General features: G+C 40.4%; 1 protein-coding gene across 2 annotated transcripts in view; it reads right to left on the bottom strand.

Moving 5' to 3' along the window:
• The window catches only part of LOC110520760 (focal adhesion kinase 1), a 149,498-nt gene extending 133,369 nt beyond the window's left edge, over positions 1 to 16,129 (bottom strand). Inside the window, exons 1-2 of one of the 2 annotated variants that reach the window (XM_036966028.1) lie at positions 15,944 to 16,129; positions 2,088 to 2,117 (exon numbers count right to left, since the gene is read on the bottom strand). Coding sequence is in view for 1 of the 2 variants with exons in the window: in XM_036965972.1 (XP_036821867.1) it covers positions 2,088 to 2,117; positions 14,781 to 14,817 (67 nt within the window). In the remaining variant the exon portion in view is untranslated. Of the gene's footprint in view, positions 1 to 2,087; positions 2,118 to 14,780; positions 14,904 to 15,943 lie in introns of those variants that run through there. The other variant, XM_036965972.1, reaches the window with a different exon arrangement.
• Positions 16,130 to 17,368: the final 1,239 nt, after the last annotated feature.

Here is a 17,368-nt window from a genome sequence, read left to right as displayed (position 1 = left end):
TAAAAAATAACCCAATGGCACAAGGCTCTGAGCCTGAGCACACTGCTTAGACCCCTGCGCAACGGCAGTTCACAATTCTCTCACAAGGCTCTGAGCCTGAGCACACTGCTTAGACCCCTGCGCCACGGCAGTTCACAATTCTCTCACAAGGCTCTGAGCCTGAGCACACTGCTTAGACCCCTGCGCCACGGCAGTTCACAATTCTCTCACAAGCAGGGAGAGTACTTGATGATACTGAATGAAAAAGGCACATTTACCCTTTGAGTTGTTTCTGTTTAAACCCTGTAAACACACGAAAATAACTCTGTAACCACACGGAATTAACCCTGTAAACACACAGAATTACCCTGTAAACACATGAAAATAACTCTGTAACCACACGGAATTAACCCTGTAAACACACAGAATAACCCTGTAAACACACGAAAATAACTCTGTAACCACACGGAATTAACCCTGTAACCACACGGAATTAACCCTGTAAACACACGGAATTAACCCTGTAAACACACAGAATTACCCTGTAAACACACGGAATTAACCCTGTAAACACACAGAATTACCCTGTAAACACACAGAATTACCCTGTAAACACACGGAATTAACCCTGTAAACACACAGAATTACCCTGTAAACACACGGAATTAACCCTGTAAACACACAGAATTACCCCGTAAACACACAGAATTACCCTGTAAACACACAGAATTACCCTGTAAACACACAGAATGAATGGGTCAAAAATGTACGTTCATCCAATTATGGCAATTCCAAAGTGAAACTATGAGAACAGGCTGTGCTAGCCAGCCATGTTGAGGTCTTGCCGTAGATTTTCAAGACGATTTAAGTCAAAACTGTAAGTCTGGTGAGAAATTAAATAGCTATCAAACTGGAAGAGATTTTCATTCCTTCATTCCTTTGCAGAGATGTTTACTGCAACTAATACTGATATTTTCCAATAGATCATTTTCTCCAGTACATGTTGTTCAAACAATTAAATATTGATGAAGAATCAGAGAGAAATGCTGATTGCAGGAGATGAAGACATGCCTTTAGCTTCAGCCATGGGCCCCCTCCAGGAAGCTAACAGAGTCACATAGCTGTATGTACTGTATAGGGAACAACATGTGGAATAGCTGTATGTACTGTATAGGGAACAACATGTGGAATAGCTGTATGTACTGTATAGGGAACAACATGTGGAATAGCTGTATGTACTGTATAGGGAACAACATGTGGAATAGCTGTATGTACTGTATAGGGAACAACATGTAGAATAACGGTATGTACTGTATAGGGAACAACATATAGAATAGCTGTATGTACTGTATAGGGAACAACATGTAGAATAGCTGTATGTATTGTATAGGGAACAACATGTAGAATAGCTGTACGTACTGTATAGGGAACAACATGTGGAATAGCTGTACGTACTGTATAGGGAACAACATGTAGAATACAATCTGGCTGCACTCATCTAGAGCAAGTCTAGGTGCAGTTTGTCCTTTTTCTATAATAACTGCACACACTCAACCAGCACTCCACACATAGCACTAATAACTTTAAATGACAGAATCTTTAATGCCAGGGTAAAATACACATAGCACTATTAACTTTAAATGACAGAATCTTTACTGCCAGGGTAAAATACACATAGCACTATTAACTTTAAATGACAGAATCTTTACTGCCAGGGTAAAATACACATAGCACTATTAACTTTAAATGACAGAATCTTTACTGCCAGGGTAAAATACACATAGCACTAATAACTTTAAATGACAGAATCTTTACTGCCAGGGTAAAATACACATAGCACTAATAACTTTAAATGACAGAATCTTTACTGCCAGGGTAAAATACACATAGCATTAATAACTTTAAATGACAGAATCTTTACTGCCAGGGTAAAATACACATAGCACTAATAACTTTAAATGACAGAATCTTTACTGCCAGGGTAAAATACACATAGCACTAATAACTTTAAATGACAGAATCTTTACTGCCAGGGTAAAATACACATAGCACTAATAACATAAAATGACAGAATCTTTGCTGCCAGGGTAAAATCCCCCGGTACATACCAGCGTAGTATGATGATATCCTGGAAATATCTGCAAGGGAAACAGAGAGAAGTATGTTAGGATGGCATTACTCAGGGTATTTACATGAGCTGACTGTGGAGGCCAGCCAGAAGCCAGTAGCCAGCAGCACCTGTGCAGATACAGCCCCCTAGAGGTCATCTGTTCAGCACAGCCCAGAGGCTGTTAGACTGCACTGCCAAAGGCACTGGGGTCTTGGCCTGCTTGCACAGAACCTTTGCTGTTTCAGGTGATGTAACGGTGACTGTCATCTCAAGTAGTAACATTATCCATTGATGGTACTGGACATTTCTTAAAGGCCAGCATGATGGTAGCAGGCTGGTGACTCATGAATTGATTTGGAGAGATGGTGGTGAAAGTGGTAGAAAGGAAGAAAGAAAGAGGATTAATCCTGGATGGAACGCACCCAATCTTGACACAGGGAGGAGGATGTGCTTCTGTTTCTGATGACTTTACAATTGATTAGCCCTAATTTAATAAGCATTAAGCAGTCTAGGCTATTTTGTCCACACACAGTGTTTTGGATTCAGCACAGCGCTCCCTGTCTGCCTGTCTGCAGTCAGTCTAATTATTTTTTTAAATCGTCCGATTACTTAGTATCAGCTTTTTTGGTCCTCCGATAAACGGTATCGGCGTTGAAATCGGTCGATCGGTCGACCTCTACTAGATACCACATCAGAATTTCACTGGCTTCTTTAGGGTGGGATACTGAAGGGCTGGCTACATTATTAGACAGATGAAAAGACAGACAGACAGAGACAGACAGACAGACAGCACAGGAGGTTGGTGGCACCTTAATTGGGGAGGACAGGCTCGTGGTAATGGCTGCAGAGGAGAGGAATGAGTGGAATGGTATCAAATACATCAAACACATGGATGTGTTTGATGCCATTCCATTTACTCCGTTCTGGCCATTATTATGAGCCGTCCTCCCATCAGCAGCCTCCACTGACCGACTGGCAGACAGTGGTCCTGCTATCAGTGAGGAGCCAGGAGCAGCTAAGCTCATCAGTTAATCATAATGCTCATTATTCCTGACTAAACCTGTCTCAGCAGAAAGCACAGCGGAGGAGATGATAGAGAGATGATCTGAGAAAACAGCAGTGAATAAATAAGTGATTCATGATGTAAGACTTCAGATGGAAATAAGTCAATTCAGTTGTTTTTGAAAATGTTTCATGTTGAGCGCCAGGGCTTCAAATGACATGGACGTAGTCATGACCTAGGAAACTAAGCCAGAAACTGAGAGAAGTTAGCAATTATATGGTACAGTGATTGTATATTCCCCCCTCACTGATCAAAATAAATGGTTCTATCATGTAATATTGATGTGACTATGAAATGCCACTGTTTTGTTTGTATTAGAGAATGAATGGTTAATAAAGGTTTTCTTTAGACGTGTTCATATGAATATGACGGGGACTAGTCAACAAATTACACCCTATTCCCTACAAGGTGCACTACTTTTTGCTGGGGAGAAGAAAAAAAAATCGATAGTTACATATCGGGATATTATTTTTGACAATATATCATATCGTATCATTTTGACAATATCGGAATATTTATTTTTTCGCTGGATGGCACCATAATCCAGTATTTTTCCTTCCTTCCTTCCTTCCTTCCTTCCTTCCTTCCTTCCTTCCTTCCTTCCTTCCTTCCTTCCTTCCTTCCTTCCTTCCTTCCTTCCTTCCTTCCTTCCTTCCTTCCTTCCTTAAATCTTTATTTAACTAGGCAAGTCAGTTAAGAACAAATTCTTATCTAGAATGACAGCCTACCAAGGAACAGTGGGTTAACTGCCTTGTTCAGGGGAAGAAAGACAGATTTTTACCTTGTCAGCTCGGATTCGATCCAGCAACCTTTCATAGCTTGTTCTCAATACTTGTTTTTAAATAGGAAGCCTTATCGGCGTTCAGCAGTTTTATGTCCTTGTTTTGTCATGGCTCTATCTTTTCCCACTGTAGCAGACATATGGTTAGCTTGTACACTAACATCCCACACACTGGAGGCTTGCAGGCGCTGCAGCACGTCCTTCAGCAGAGAGACTCTACCCTGGCTCCATACATTTTACAATTTACTGAACTGGTATTATTCAATAACTACTTTGTCTTTGAGTCAGACGTTTTCTTTCAAATTCAGAGGGGAAGCCATGGCCTCCCCCTTTTTCCCCAACTATGCAAACCTGTATGTGGGACAATTTGAGGAAGCACTCCTTTACAAAACAGAGACGTACCCCCTACTTTCTAAAATCCTCCTATGGAAGAGATACACAGATGATGTCTTTGTGCTCTGGGAAGGAAGTCAGCAGGAACTAAATGAATTCCAAACTTTACTAAACGAGAGCTCTGAATACCTAAAATTCACCATGCAGACTGATGAGAGAAAAATAAACTACCTGGACTTATGGATCATCAAAGAGAATGATGCATTACACACAGACTTAAACACAAAGCCCACAGACTGCAATACCCTGCTACGTTGACAGTATGCATCCCCTTCCCCTCAAGAATGGTCTACTATATAGCCAGCTGTGTGGGTAAATGAATCTGTGGCCACCAGACAGATGTTGACAGCAAAGCTCAAATAAAAAAGACAGAAATTCTAAATGCGAGGCTATAAGGACAAAACTCTCGATGCTGCAATGGTGAAAATATCTGAAAAACCAAGAGAGGTTATTTTAGGTGGTTGGAGAATTTAATGGCTCTTTTCTGGATTTTGATAATTAGTGGGTATCGGCCTAATTCTGCTCTGCATGCATTATTTGGTGTTTTACGTTGTACACGGAGGATATTTTTGCAGAATTCTATATGCAGAGTCTCAATTTGGTGTTTGTCCCATTTTGTGAATTCTTGGTTGATGAGCGGACCCCAGACCTCACAACCATAAAGGGCAATGGGCTCTATAACTGAATCAAATATTTTTAGCCAGATCCTAATTGGTCTGTCGAATTTTATGTTCCTTTTGATGGCATTGATCGTTCACAGCTTTGTGGAAGTTACCTGTGGAGCTGACGTTCAGGCTGAGGGATGTATAGTTGTGTGTGCTCTAGGGCAGGTATTCCCAAACCCCAGGGGTCCTCGCAATGCCGTCGGGGGTATACCAAATAAAAATGTGATTCACATTTATTTATTTTTTATTCACATTCTATTATTTTTATGTCTTCATCATTTCCAAACAGTACATTAATATTTTCCAACGGGGTTATACATTTGGGTGAGGTTTTTTCTTGCCTGAGTAACCTTGTTTCACTGCCAAAAAATAAAATGAAACTATCTAGTGTTCAGAGAAATAACAACACAATGTCAAATACAGGTAGCCTAGTTAAATAATTAACATGCAATCACATGAACTATTACTCTCTTGCGGGAATTCCACTAACGGTCCGGTCCGTATGTAGTCAAACCTAGCTGCAGCTCATGTTGGTATCTGTACTGATGGCGCAAAAGCCATGACAGGGAGACATAGTGGAGTGGTAGCGCATGTGTAAGCAGTTGCTCCCAACGCCACATGGGTACACTGCAGCATCCACCAAGAGGCTCTTGCTGCCAAGGGAATGCCTGACAGCTTGAAAGACGTTTTGGACACTACAGTGAAAATGGTTAACTTTGTTAAAGAAAGGTCCCTGAACTCTCGTTTATTTTCTGCAGTATGCATTGATATGGACAGTGACCATTAAGAGGTCGACCGATTATGATTTTTCAATGCCGATACCGATACCGATTATTGGAGGACCAAAAAAAGACGATACAGATTAACCGGCTGATTTTTTTGTTTTATTTGTAATAATGACAATTACAACAATACTGAATGAACACTTATTTTAACTTAATATAATACATCAATAAAATCAATTTAGCCTCAAATAAATAATGAAACATGTTCAATTTGGTTCAAATAATGCAAAAACAAAGTGTTGGAGAAGAAAGTAAAAGTGCAATTTGTGCCATGTAAGAAAGCTAATGTTTCAGTTCCTTGCTCAGAACATGAGAACATATGAAAGCTGGTGGTTCCTTTTAACATGAGTCTTCAATATTCCCAGGTAAGAAGTTTTAGGTTGTAGTTATTATAGGAATTATAGGACTATTTCTCTCTATACCATTTATATTTCCTTAACCTTTGACTATTGGATGTTCTTATAGGCACTTTAGTATTGCCAGTGTAACAGTATAGCTTCCGTCCCTCTCCTCGCTCCTACCTGGGCTCGAACCAGGAACACATCGACAACAGCCACCCTCGAAGCAGCGTTACCCATCTCTCCACAAAAGCCGCGGCCCTTGCAGAGCAAGGGGAACAACTACTCCAAGCACGAAAGTGCTGTTTGAATGAATGCTTACGAGCCTGCTGCTGCCTACCATCGCTCAGTCAGACTGCTCTATCAAATCATAGACGTAGTTATAACATAATAACACACAGAAATGCGAGCCTTGGGTCATGAATATGGTCGAATCCGGAAACTATCATCTAGAAAACAAGACGTTTATTCTTTCAGTGAAATACGGAACCGTTCCGTATTTTATCTAACGGGTGGCATCCATTAGTCTAAATATGCCTGTTATATTGCCTAACCTTCAATGTTATGTCATAATTAAGTAAAATTCTGGAAAATTAGGCGGCCCAAACTGTTGCATATTCACTGACTCTGCGTGCAATGAACGCAAGAGAAGTGACACAATTTCACCTGGTTAATATCGCCTGCTAACCTGGATTTCTTTTAGCTAAATATGCAGGTTTAAAAATATATACTTCTGTGTATTGATTTTAAGAAAGTCATTGATGTTTATGGTTAGGTACACATTGGAGCAACGATACGCACCGCATCAATTATATGCAACGCAGGACACGCTAGATAAACTAGTAATATCATCAACCATGTGTAGTTAACTAGTGATTATGATTGATTGACTGTTTTTTATAAGATAAGTTTAACTAGCTAGCAACTTACCTTGGCTTACTGCATTCGCGTAACAGGCAGTCTCCTCGTGGAGTGCAATGTAATCAGGTGGTTAGAGCATTGGACTAGTTAACTGTAAGGTTGCAAGATTGATTCCCCGAGCTGACAAGGTAAAAATCTGTTGTTTGCCCCTGAACAAGGCAGTTAACCCACCGTTCCTAGGCCGTCATTGAAAATAAGAATGTGTTCTTAACTGACTTGCCTCGTTAAATAAAGATTAAATAAAGGTGTAAAAAAAACAAATGTAAAAAATTTAAAAAATCTGTGTCCAAAAATACCAATTTCCGATTGTTATGAAAACTTGAAATCGGCCCTAATTAATTGTCCATTCCGATTATTTAGTCGACCTCTAGTGACCATGTAACGCTTTTACAACATACAGAAGTGAGCTGGTTATCAAGGGGCAAAGTATTGGTCACGTTTTTTTAAATTGAGAGATGAGCTTAAAGTTTTCTTTACTGACATAATTTTCACTTGTCTGACCGCTTGCATGATGATGAGTTTCTCACACGACTGGCCTATCTGGGGGATGTTTTTTCTAGGCTGAATGATCTGAATCTGGGATTACAGGGACTCTCCTGAGGCTGTGATTAAGAAGTTAGAGCTCTTCTCTGTCTGCATTAACAAAGACAACACACAGGTCTTTCCATCATTGTATGTTTTTTTTTTGTGTGAAAATGAACTCAAGCTTACAGACAATGTCAAATGTGATGTAGCAAAGCACCTGAGTGAGTTGGGTGTGAAATTACGCAGATACTTTCCCGAAACGGATGACACAAAAAACTGGATTCGTTATCCTTTTCATGCCCTGCCTCCAGTCCACTTACCGATATCTGAACAAGAGAGCCTCATCGAAATTGCAACAAGCAGTTCTGTGAAAATAGAATTTAATCAGAAGCCACTGCCAGATTTCTGGATTTCTGGACTCAGAGTTTCTTGCCTTGGAAAATCATGCTGTTAAGACACTGATGCCCTTTGCAACCACGTACCTATGTGAGAGTGGATTCTCAGCCCTCACTAGCATGAAAACTAAATACAGGCACAGACTGTGTGTGGAATATGATTTACGACTGAGACTCTCTCCAATACAACCCAACATTGCAGAAGTATGTGCATCCTTTCAAGCACACCATTCTCATTAACCTGTGGTGAGTTATTCACAATTTTGAAGAACAAATAAGGTTTAATATGTAAGATGGTTAAATAAAGAGCAAAATGATTGATGATGATTATTATATTATTATTTGTGCCCTGGTCCCATAAGAGCTCTTTGTCACTTCCCACGAGCCGGGTTGTGACAGAAACTCACACTCATTCTTTGTTTAATAAATGTATTGTATAGTGTGTGTGGCAGGCTTACAATGATGGCAAAAAAACAACATTTGAGAGTGTGCTGACCCTGGTACTAGAGAGGGTACAGCTGGAGGTTGAATGTTTGAAGGGGTACGGACAATAAAAGTTTGGGAACCACTGCTCTAGGGCAACGGTGTCTATATGGAATTTGTATTTGTGGTCCTGGGAACTGGACCTTTTCTCTCTCATCACCCCTCAATCTGCCTGCAGGATGGTGTTAAAGTGAATGGTGTAGAGAGGAGGGAACGAACGGGTCAGACTCCAAACACAGCACCCTAGTGTCAACTGTCATTACTGACTGACTACAACACTCCTCCTGATTCCCCTAGAGCAGACTGGATTGATGCACTGCAGCAGACCTGGCGTGTTTGATTGATCTGGGTGATTGTTCAGTGGTGATGTGTACTGGACTTACTGAGACAGCAGCCTGCTAAACAGATGACTGTATGTGTGGCTGTGTGTATGTGGATAGTCCTATAGGACTTTACATGGCCTACGTCTGACTCAGCACAATGCTAGGGCTCTGTCACACCATTAATTTACTCACCTAGACAACACTGATCCTGCCAAGGAGAGGTACAGGGGAGGGGATGGTCACCAATCACAGTCTGACTCAAACTGTACAGTACTGCTGAATTCCCAATTCTCCTAGCCTGTACTATTCAAATTCTAAATTATATTACTGACAAGAGAGCACTAATAGTAACCCTCTGTAGGTCTCAACACAATCAGGCTACATTGCACAGTATATGAAACATCCCTGGCCAACACAAAAAACCTGACAGGACGATTGGCACCATCCCACTGGGCAAAAACTGGTTGATGTTGTTTCCACGTCATTTCAATGAAAAACTTCAATGTGACGATTTGAATCAACGTGGAAAACTGAATGGATTTGCAAAAAGTCATCTACTTAAGGGAATTTAGTATTTATTTTACCGAACTGTTAAATACAATGACAAGGTGACTTTTTTGCTTGATTTCACATTAGTTGACAACTCAACCTAATGTAAATGAAAACAAGGTAAATCATTCTTGAGTGGTAATCATTTAACAGCTGCTCTAGCAGAGTAATCCTGTTGGCCTGGGACCAGTTTTTTTTTTTTAAGTGATCTATCTGTATGTCGGCTATCGGATAGGACTCAATTAATAGAAATAGAATGAATAGAATGGGAGTCTCCATTCAAGTCAATGATTCGTCCTCTCTATTCATAAAATGTCTATGCATTTAATCCTGTCCGATAGGTGAAATCCAGAAAGATATTTATTTTTTGAACTGGGCCCTGAAGATTAGCTGTATAAACTACAGTGATGTAAAAAATACACTCACTCTCCTCCAGCCTCAGACTGTCAGACATGACTACAGTAAGAGATCTAGATCCTGTTAAGCAGAACATCACTTCAGCATTCTCTGAACAGAATGGTCACATAGAAATGTATAGCTTAGAACATACATGATTATCAGTCTGGTAGAATTGGCTATCATGTTAGTTTCATTCAATACATTTCTATCTACCAGTTGTAGAAATATTTCAGTCTCACTGAATAACACTAGTTGTTTGCATTCTATAAATTAACAGGAAATTAAAAAATAATACATTCAAGGAGAGAGATGACAGCAGCCACCTTGACGATCAGTTCAACCTCAGGTTATTTTTCTAGGAGAAAATAAAAAAATGCAATTGAGTCAGTGTTGCAATTTACATAATTTCTCTTGCTAATCACATAATCAAATTTGACTGGATTGGTTTAGGGTGTGTTTGCTATAACAAGCCATCTGCAATGCAGGTCCAATTGCAATACTGTATTTTCTAATGTAATTCTGTCATGGATTATGGTAGCTAGTTCTACTTCCCACAGAGATCATGGACCATTGGGCAAAAACTAGTTAAATCAACGTTGTTTCCACATCATTCCAATCCAATAATTTTAGGTGATGTTGAATCAATGTAAAACTGATTGAATTTGAATTCATCAACATAAGGCAATTTCTTCTTTTTTCACCCAACTTTGAATCAATGAATCCAATGGCATGGGGACATTTTCTGTTGAATTCACCCGTTAGTTAACAACTCAACCAAATCTGTGCCCAGTGAGTGTGTGCTGCTGTTCAACATAAATAACTTGGTGGCGGTATGCAACACATACTAAAAGGAGTAAGAAAGCATTGTAACAAAAGGTGTAGGCTCAGAGGAATTGAGTTGGGTCATTTGGTCTTCACATCCCAGTAGGGACTTGATAAGAGCTGGGTGTGACAGTATGCTGTGGTCTCAGCGCTGAATTCCTGGGAGGCCAGAGCTTCCTCATTTGTCAAATTGTGTAAAAGCTCCAGACTTCGGTTAACCCATTGGTATCATCTAATTTTTAAAAGCTGTTTCGAGAGACCATCTCAAACAAAAGACCATATCACATCGAGAGAGAGAGAGGGAGACGTTCACTATCAAGCCTAAGGTGTGTTGTAGACTTGTGAGAGCTGCACCATAAATCACTGAGGGTTAGAGACCATCTCCAACAAAAGACCATATCACATCGAGAGAGAGAGAGGGGGGAGACGTTCACTATTCAAGCCTAAGGTGTGTTGTAGACTTGTGAGATCTGCACCATAAATCACTGAGGGTTAGAGCCTATTTGAGTACTTCTATTTGCAATACACACCTAAAAGGGTTCTTCGGCTGACGCCGTAGGAGAACCATTTGAAGAACCCTTTTTGGTTCCAGGTAGAACCCGTTTTTCTAAGACTGCAGTTTAGTGAAAGTCATTCCCACAAGCACTTTCCATTGGACTAATAAGTCTAAGACCATTCCCTGTAGTTCTTTAACTACAGACCACCGTTCTTCTTGAGAAGAACACTATTGACTGATGGTTCTATATTCTTAGTAAAGACTACCTGACAGAGTATAAAACCTTTTTGCTTCCAGATCTTGCGTTGCTTGTATTATAATGCTTTACACTTGACAGCCTTGTTGTCTCAATACACACATTCACGTTTACATAAGTGTTTGGAATAAATCACTGTTGATGGGCTTTCCAGGCATTTCTTTCCCCCCAGAAGACACAATTCAACTCCCCTTCCACTCGTCATTGAATCGCTGCTGGCTGATTTACACAGCAGATCTCTAAACCTATGTTAAAACAACAAGATTTGACAAGGTATTCGATAGTCTTTGCTCAGAGTGCCCTGCCAAGGTCAATATTGAAGAAGGGATCCATAATGAATTGTGTCTGTCACTGATCTGTGTTCTGCCTGATACGTGCTGTTTAAAAAGCCTTCTGGAAAGTCAGGTAGAGTACAGTAGGTATCCCGAGTGGCGCAGCGCTCTGAGGCACTGCATCTCAGAGCGAGAGGCCCTGGTTCGATTCCACAAGCGGCCGTAATTGGGAGTCCCATAGGGCGGTGCACAATTGGCCCAGTGTGGTCCCAAGTTAGGGTTTGGCCGGGGTAGGCCGTCATTGTGAATAAGAATTTCTTCTTAACTGACTTGTTAAATAAAGGTTCAATAATAAATGAAAAAGGTGTTCATGTTCAGCAAGCTCAGTAGGCCTCTTTTCCCCACTGAGGGCCTATCATCACAATACAGAGAAATAACTACAAACAGATGGCAAATATTGAAAAAGTGTCAATGTGGGTTTTTACACAATAACATGAAAGTCAGGTTAATGCAAATTCCATCGATGAATCCACATAGATAAGTTGAGCATTTGAAGACCTGAGGCAAACTGAGATTGCAAGGTTAGCCTGTTCCTTCATATACATATTATCAATCTGGATCTGTGTAATGTAAATACATACTAGAGGTCGACCGATTAATCGGAATGGCCGATTAATTAGGGCCGATTTCAAGTTCTCATAACAATCGGAAATCGGTATTTTTGGGCGCCGATTTGCCGATTAAAATATATATATTTTATACCTTTATTTAACTAGGCAAGTCAGTTAACCTGTTGTAACTATGGGGGCGCTATTTCATTATTGGATAAAAAAACGTTCCCGTTTTAAGCGCAATATTTTGTCACGAAAAGATGCTCGACTATGCATATAATTGACAGCTTTGGAAAGAAAACACTCTGACGTTTCAAAATCTGCAAAGATATTGTCTGTGAGTGCCCCAGAACTGATGCTACAGGCGAAACCAAGATGAAACTTCAAACAGGAAATGAGCAACATTTCTGAGGCGCTGTTTTCCATTGTCTCCTTATATGGCTGTGAGCTTAGACTTTCGCCGTATCCCCAAGGTGTCGGCAGCATTGTGACGTATTTGTAGGCATATCATTGGAAGATTGACCATAAGAGACTACATTTGCCAGGTGTCCGCCTGGTGTCCTGCGTCGAAATTGGTGCGCAAACGCCAGGTGCAACTATTTTTCTATTTGATAGAGAGAAGTAACCAGGCTTCCACGAACGATATCATCGTAGAGATATGTGAAAAACACCTTGAGGATTGATTCTAAACAACGTTTGCCATGTTTCAGTCGATATTATGGAGTTAATTTGGAAAAAAGTTTGCCGTTTTGATGACTGAATTTTTGTTTTTTTTTGGTAGCCAAACGTGATGTACAAAACGGAGCGATTTCTAATACACAAAGAATCTTTTTGGAAAAACTGAACATTTGCTATCTAACTGAGAGTCTCCTCATTGAAAACATCTGAAATTCTTCAAAGGTAAATTATTTTATTTGAATGCTTTTCTTGTTTTTGTGAAAATGTTGCACGCTGAATGCTACGCTGAATGCTACGCTGAATGCTACGCTGAATGCTACGCTGAATGCTACGCTAAATGCTACGCTAAATGCTACGCTAAATGCTACGCTAGGTATCAATACTCTTACACAAATGCTTGTTTTGCTATGGTTGAAAAGCATATTTTGAAAATCTGAGATGACAGTGTTGTTAACAAAAGGCTAAGCTTGAGAGCTAGTGGCTGTTGTCGATGTGTTCCTGGTTCGAGCCCAGGGAGGAGCGAGGAGAGGGACGGAAGCTATACTGTTACACTGGCAATGCTAAAGTGCCTATAAGAACATCCAATAGTCAAAGGTTAAGGAAATACAAATGGTATAGAGAGAAATTGTCCTATAATTCCTAGAATAACTATAACCTAAAACTTCTTACCTGGGAATATTGAAGACTCATGTTAAAAGGAACCACCAGCTTTCATATGTTCTCATGTTCTGAGCAAGGAACTAAAACGTTAGCTTTCGTATATAGCACATATTGCACTTTTACTTTCTTGATTTAAACCAAATTGAACATGCTTCATTATTTACTTGAGGCTAAATTGATTTTATTGATGTACTATATTAAGTTAAAATAAGTGTTCATTCAGTATTGTTGTAATTGTCATTATTACAAATACATTTTTCTTTTAAATCGGCCGATTAATCTGTATCGGCTTTTTTGGTCCTCCAATAATCGGTATCGGCGTTGAAAAATCATAATCGGTGGACCTGTAAAACATACAATGGCAGTGAACATCTGATCATCTCAAATCTAACTGAACGGAAGGCTTGTCTATGCCTGAGATTGGAATTTGTTCAAAACATTGTGACGCAATACATAACAGCTGGATCGCCCTCTGGAGGGGCTATGTCGACATCAAAAGGAACATTTTCTACACAACAAAATCTGGGCTTACATTTGTCGACAATCTCTGCCTTCATTTGACTACTGATTTGACTACAGTTGATTTGACTACAGTTGATTTGACTACAGTTGATTTGACTATTGTTGTCAGGACATGGAAGTGAAAGAAACCCAGGTCTTTGACTGTGTGGTTTCATTCACATCGTTTTGCCTACTCTACCAAGACCACATCTATAGGGTTAGTTAGTGTATGGCACATATTGCACTGTGTGTACCCGTATCATCATGGGCAGAAGCATAGACATCTATTCTCATACCCACATTATAACTGCTGATATTTCTGGTTATTACAAGCCATTAGATGTGACGAGATGACTCATATCAGAAGACGAACCCTGAAGCAGCACATTCTCTGAGGTATACATCGGTGTCCTGGAATTTATCAGGTAACATTGACAAACAAGGTAGGCTATGGGTTCTTCTGAGGGTTGAACACTCAGTACAACATTCTGTACGGTTCTCCTGCTCTCTATACCCCTGTATGATTCCTCTACAAAAAAATGCCTGATGTCACTAGTAACATGATGTTCATGCTACAAACAACTTTTACCTGTCTGTGACGTTTCACATGCAACTGCATGCACGGCCATGACATGAGAAAATTCCTGCCCTAATCTCAGGCACACTGACTCACTCTTCTTGAGACAGACACGCGTTCAGTTCTCAGCCAAACAAGCCTACCACTGCTTCTCAAAAACGGTCAGTTGTATTATGGATATAAATATAGCACACGTACCTCCATTTCCGCAGCCCAGGATATTCCAGAACTGCATATTTGTAGGCTATTTACATGTAAGAGTATTTCCAACTGGTGCAAATCACTTCTGTCAGTGCTACTGAGCTGATAACCTGACACCCTCTTACCAACACACCTGGCCCTCCTCCTTCTGGCTTCCAAACTCCTCCCTTCACACACTAGCTTTAACTTGTTACACCAGCATGCACGGCGGCAACAATGATACTGATCGTGGAAACAAACACATAGATGATTCAGGCATGCAGATAAAACCATGCTGCTTGCCTGCAATCATACGCAGAGTCAACAAATCAATGCAACTCATTGTAAAAAAAAAAACAATAATCATTACAGTTTATGAGCAGTCTCTCCTGTTTGCACTGTAGCAGTAACTGAAGAAAGCTCAATATCTGTGAACCTCTTAACACAATTACGGTTATTATACATGTTTTGTTACATCGTAATATAGTTGTTGCCTTGTAATTGCCTATGGAGTTTAGCAGTTTTTTGTTATTAAACAAGTGGAATAAGGAACAGTCTATCCTCGACTTGTGTAATTCCATCAGCGTGTCAAATACAGAGGATACTGGGGTCTCCTCTAATCTTCCCCTGCAAGTAACGTTATACCTTACTCAGGTCCTTTAAACAACAGCATGCAGAATGGCTGGGGCTGAGCCGGCTACAGAACTATATCATGCAATGACTGACATACAATGTAGCGAGCTCTCCAAACAACCATGAGAGTTGTTACAATTTGTAACATCGTAACAATGTTGTAATCACTTTTTTTTGTTTTAAACTAGCATTGTATCATTTCCCTAATGTTGCCACTCGAAATGTAGCCACTCGCTGCACACTATTTGAATAGGACATGCTGTGTTCCCTGAACCTTGCACCTAGGCGTGAGAGATTCGGACACTGCACCACTGTTTACAGAAACATGCATATTTATCTGCATAAAGGCTATATTCCCCTTTTCGCCATCAAATGAAACCATGTTTTCTTCACCAAAAACGCAAATTAAAGTAGGCTAACTGAATGCTCCGACTCTCACTGCAACCCATTGTCAATGACTGGGGTCTTACTATGCTAACTGGCTAATGTTAAAGTTATTTAATATCCTCCACATCATTCAAAACTGTACAAGGCCACGTTATACTCACGTATATCTTTACTATTGAAGATCCAACTCAACTATTTCCGTTAACCGGTCTCCTATCCTGCAAATATGTGTTCCAATCCCGTAATAACCGTCTGGCTGTGTGTGGTTCCCTCTCCGTTTCTGTTTCTCCACAACACCGCGCTCTAGCGCCCTACTCTCGGTAACCACTGACACAACAGCACTGCATCCTGATAATTCCAATATGGCTGACGTGTAGTGACCATGTAGTGACCGTGTAGTGACCATACCCAGTAGAAACGGCCGGAGAGTTCAGTGGACTCACTGACCATCTCAGCTGGCAAAAAAAATAAATCATAACTTGTTCTACTTGTAAATAGCTTTTCACATGACAATTACATCAATGAGAATGACAGTACTTCACAAAACCTTATTTTCTTATACTAAAGTGACTAATACACTTCTCATAAATGTTTCATAAAATGTCAACATTGATATTACAAATAGTTAAATACATTAGAAATAATATTATAAAAAAAGCATTGACAACTGAGTTCTCTGTGGTTAAATAGACTCACATTTACATGTCATTCACACCCACCCACAGACACAGCAAGAGAACTCTGTGTTTCCATTGTCTAACAGACACATCCCAAAACATTCCTTTCATTAGCTCTCTGCATAATACTACAACACACAGCAAGCCAGGCCCATAGCAGAGACCCAGTCGGCATACTAAACAACACTCTATTCCCTAAATAGTGCAGTAACTTTGCACATAGCCTTACGGGCCCTGGTCAAAAGTAGTGCACTTTATAGGGAATAGGGTCCCATTTGGGATGTCCCCAGGGTGCATAATTGTTATATGTATATGAAAGAAAGGTTGACTTGCATGAATCAGCATAGGAATAAATACTAAATAACTGTACAATCATTTTTTTATTGTATGTGACAGCTAAGACATGGGTGAGGCAGAAATATGAATCTGAAAGAAGACATTTAGTGTATCCAGAATATTTTTTGTGAAAAAAAATCAAAACATTGTGAAAAAGTCAGAGAAATGCTATTACATCATCATCATCCAGTATATACAGGCAGACCCCAACATAAAGAGAACAGAGGATGACAGGGTTCTTCATGATCATGTCATTCCCTGAGCCTCAATGTCCACTGTCTACGTCCCTAATGGCACCCTATTCTCTATAGGGCCCTGGTCAAAAGTAGTGTACTATATAGGGAGTAGCAGGGTCCTCACATTTTCGAACAAGGTGGTGCTGCTGAGTACGGTGGGATGGGGGGGGGGGGGGGGGGGGGGGGGGAGCAGCCCACAAGGTGGAGCAGCATGGTGGGGTTGGGGGGCAGACCACAAGGTGGAGCAGCGTGGTGGGGTTGGGGGACAGACCACAAGGTGGAGCAGCATGGTGGGGTTGGGGGGCAGACCACAAGGTGGAGCAGCATGGTGGGGTTG

This window comes from Oncorhynchus mykiss, chromosome 3, assembly GCF_013265735.2.
Source record: "Oncorhynchus mykiss isolate Arlee chromosome 3, USDA_OmykA_1.1, whole genome shotgun sequence".
In the NCBI taxonomy this organism is placed as follows: domain Eukaryota; kingdom Metazoa; phylum Chordata; class Actinopteri; order Salmoniformes; family Salmonidae; genus Oncorhynchus; species Oncorhynchus mykiss.
Note: the sequence above shows the minus strand (reverse complement) of the source record. Positions and strands in the feature narration are given on the sequence as shown.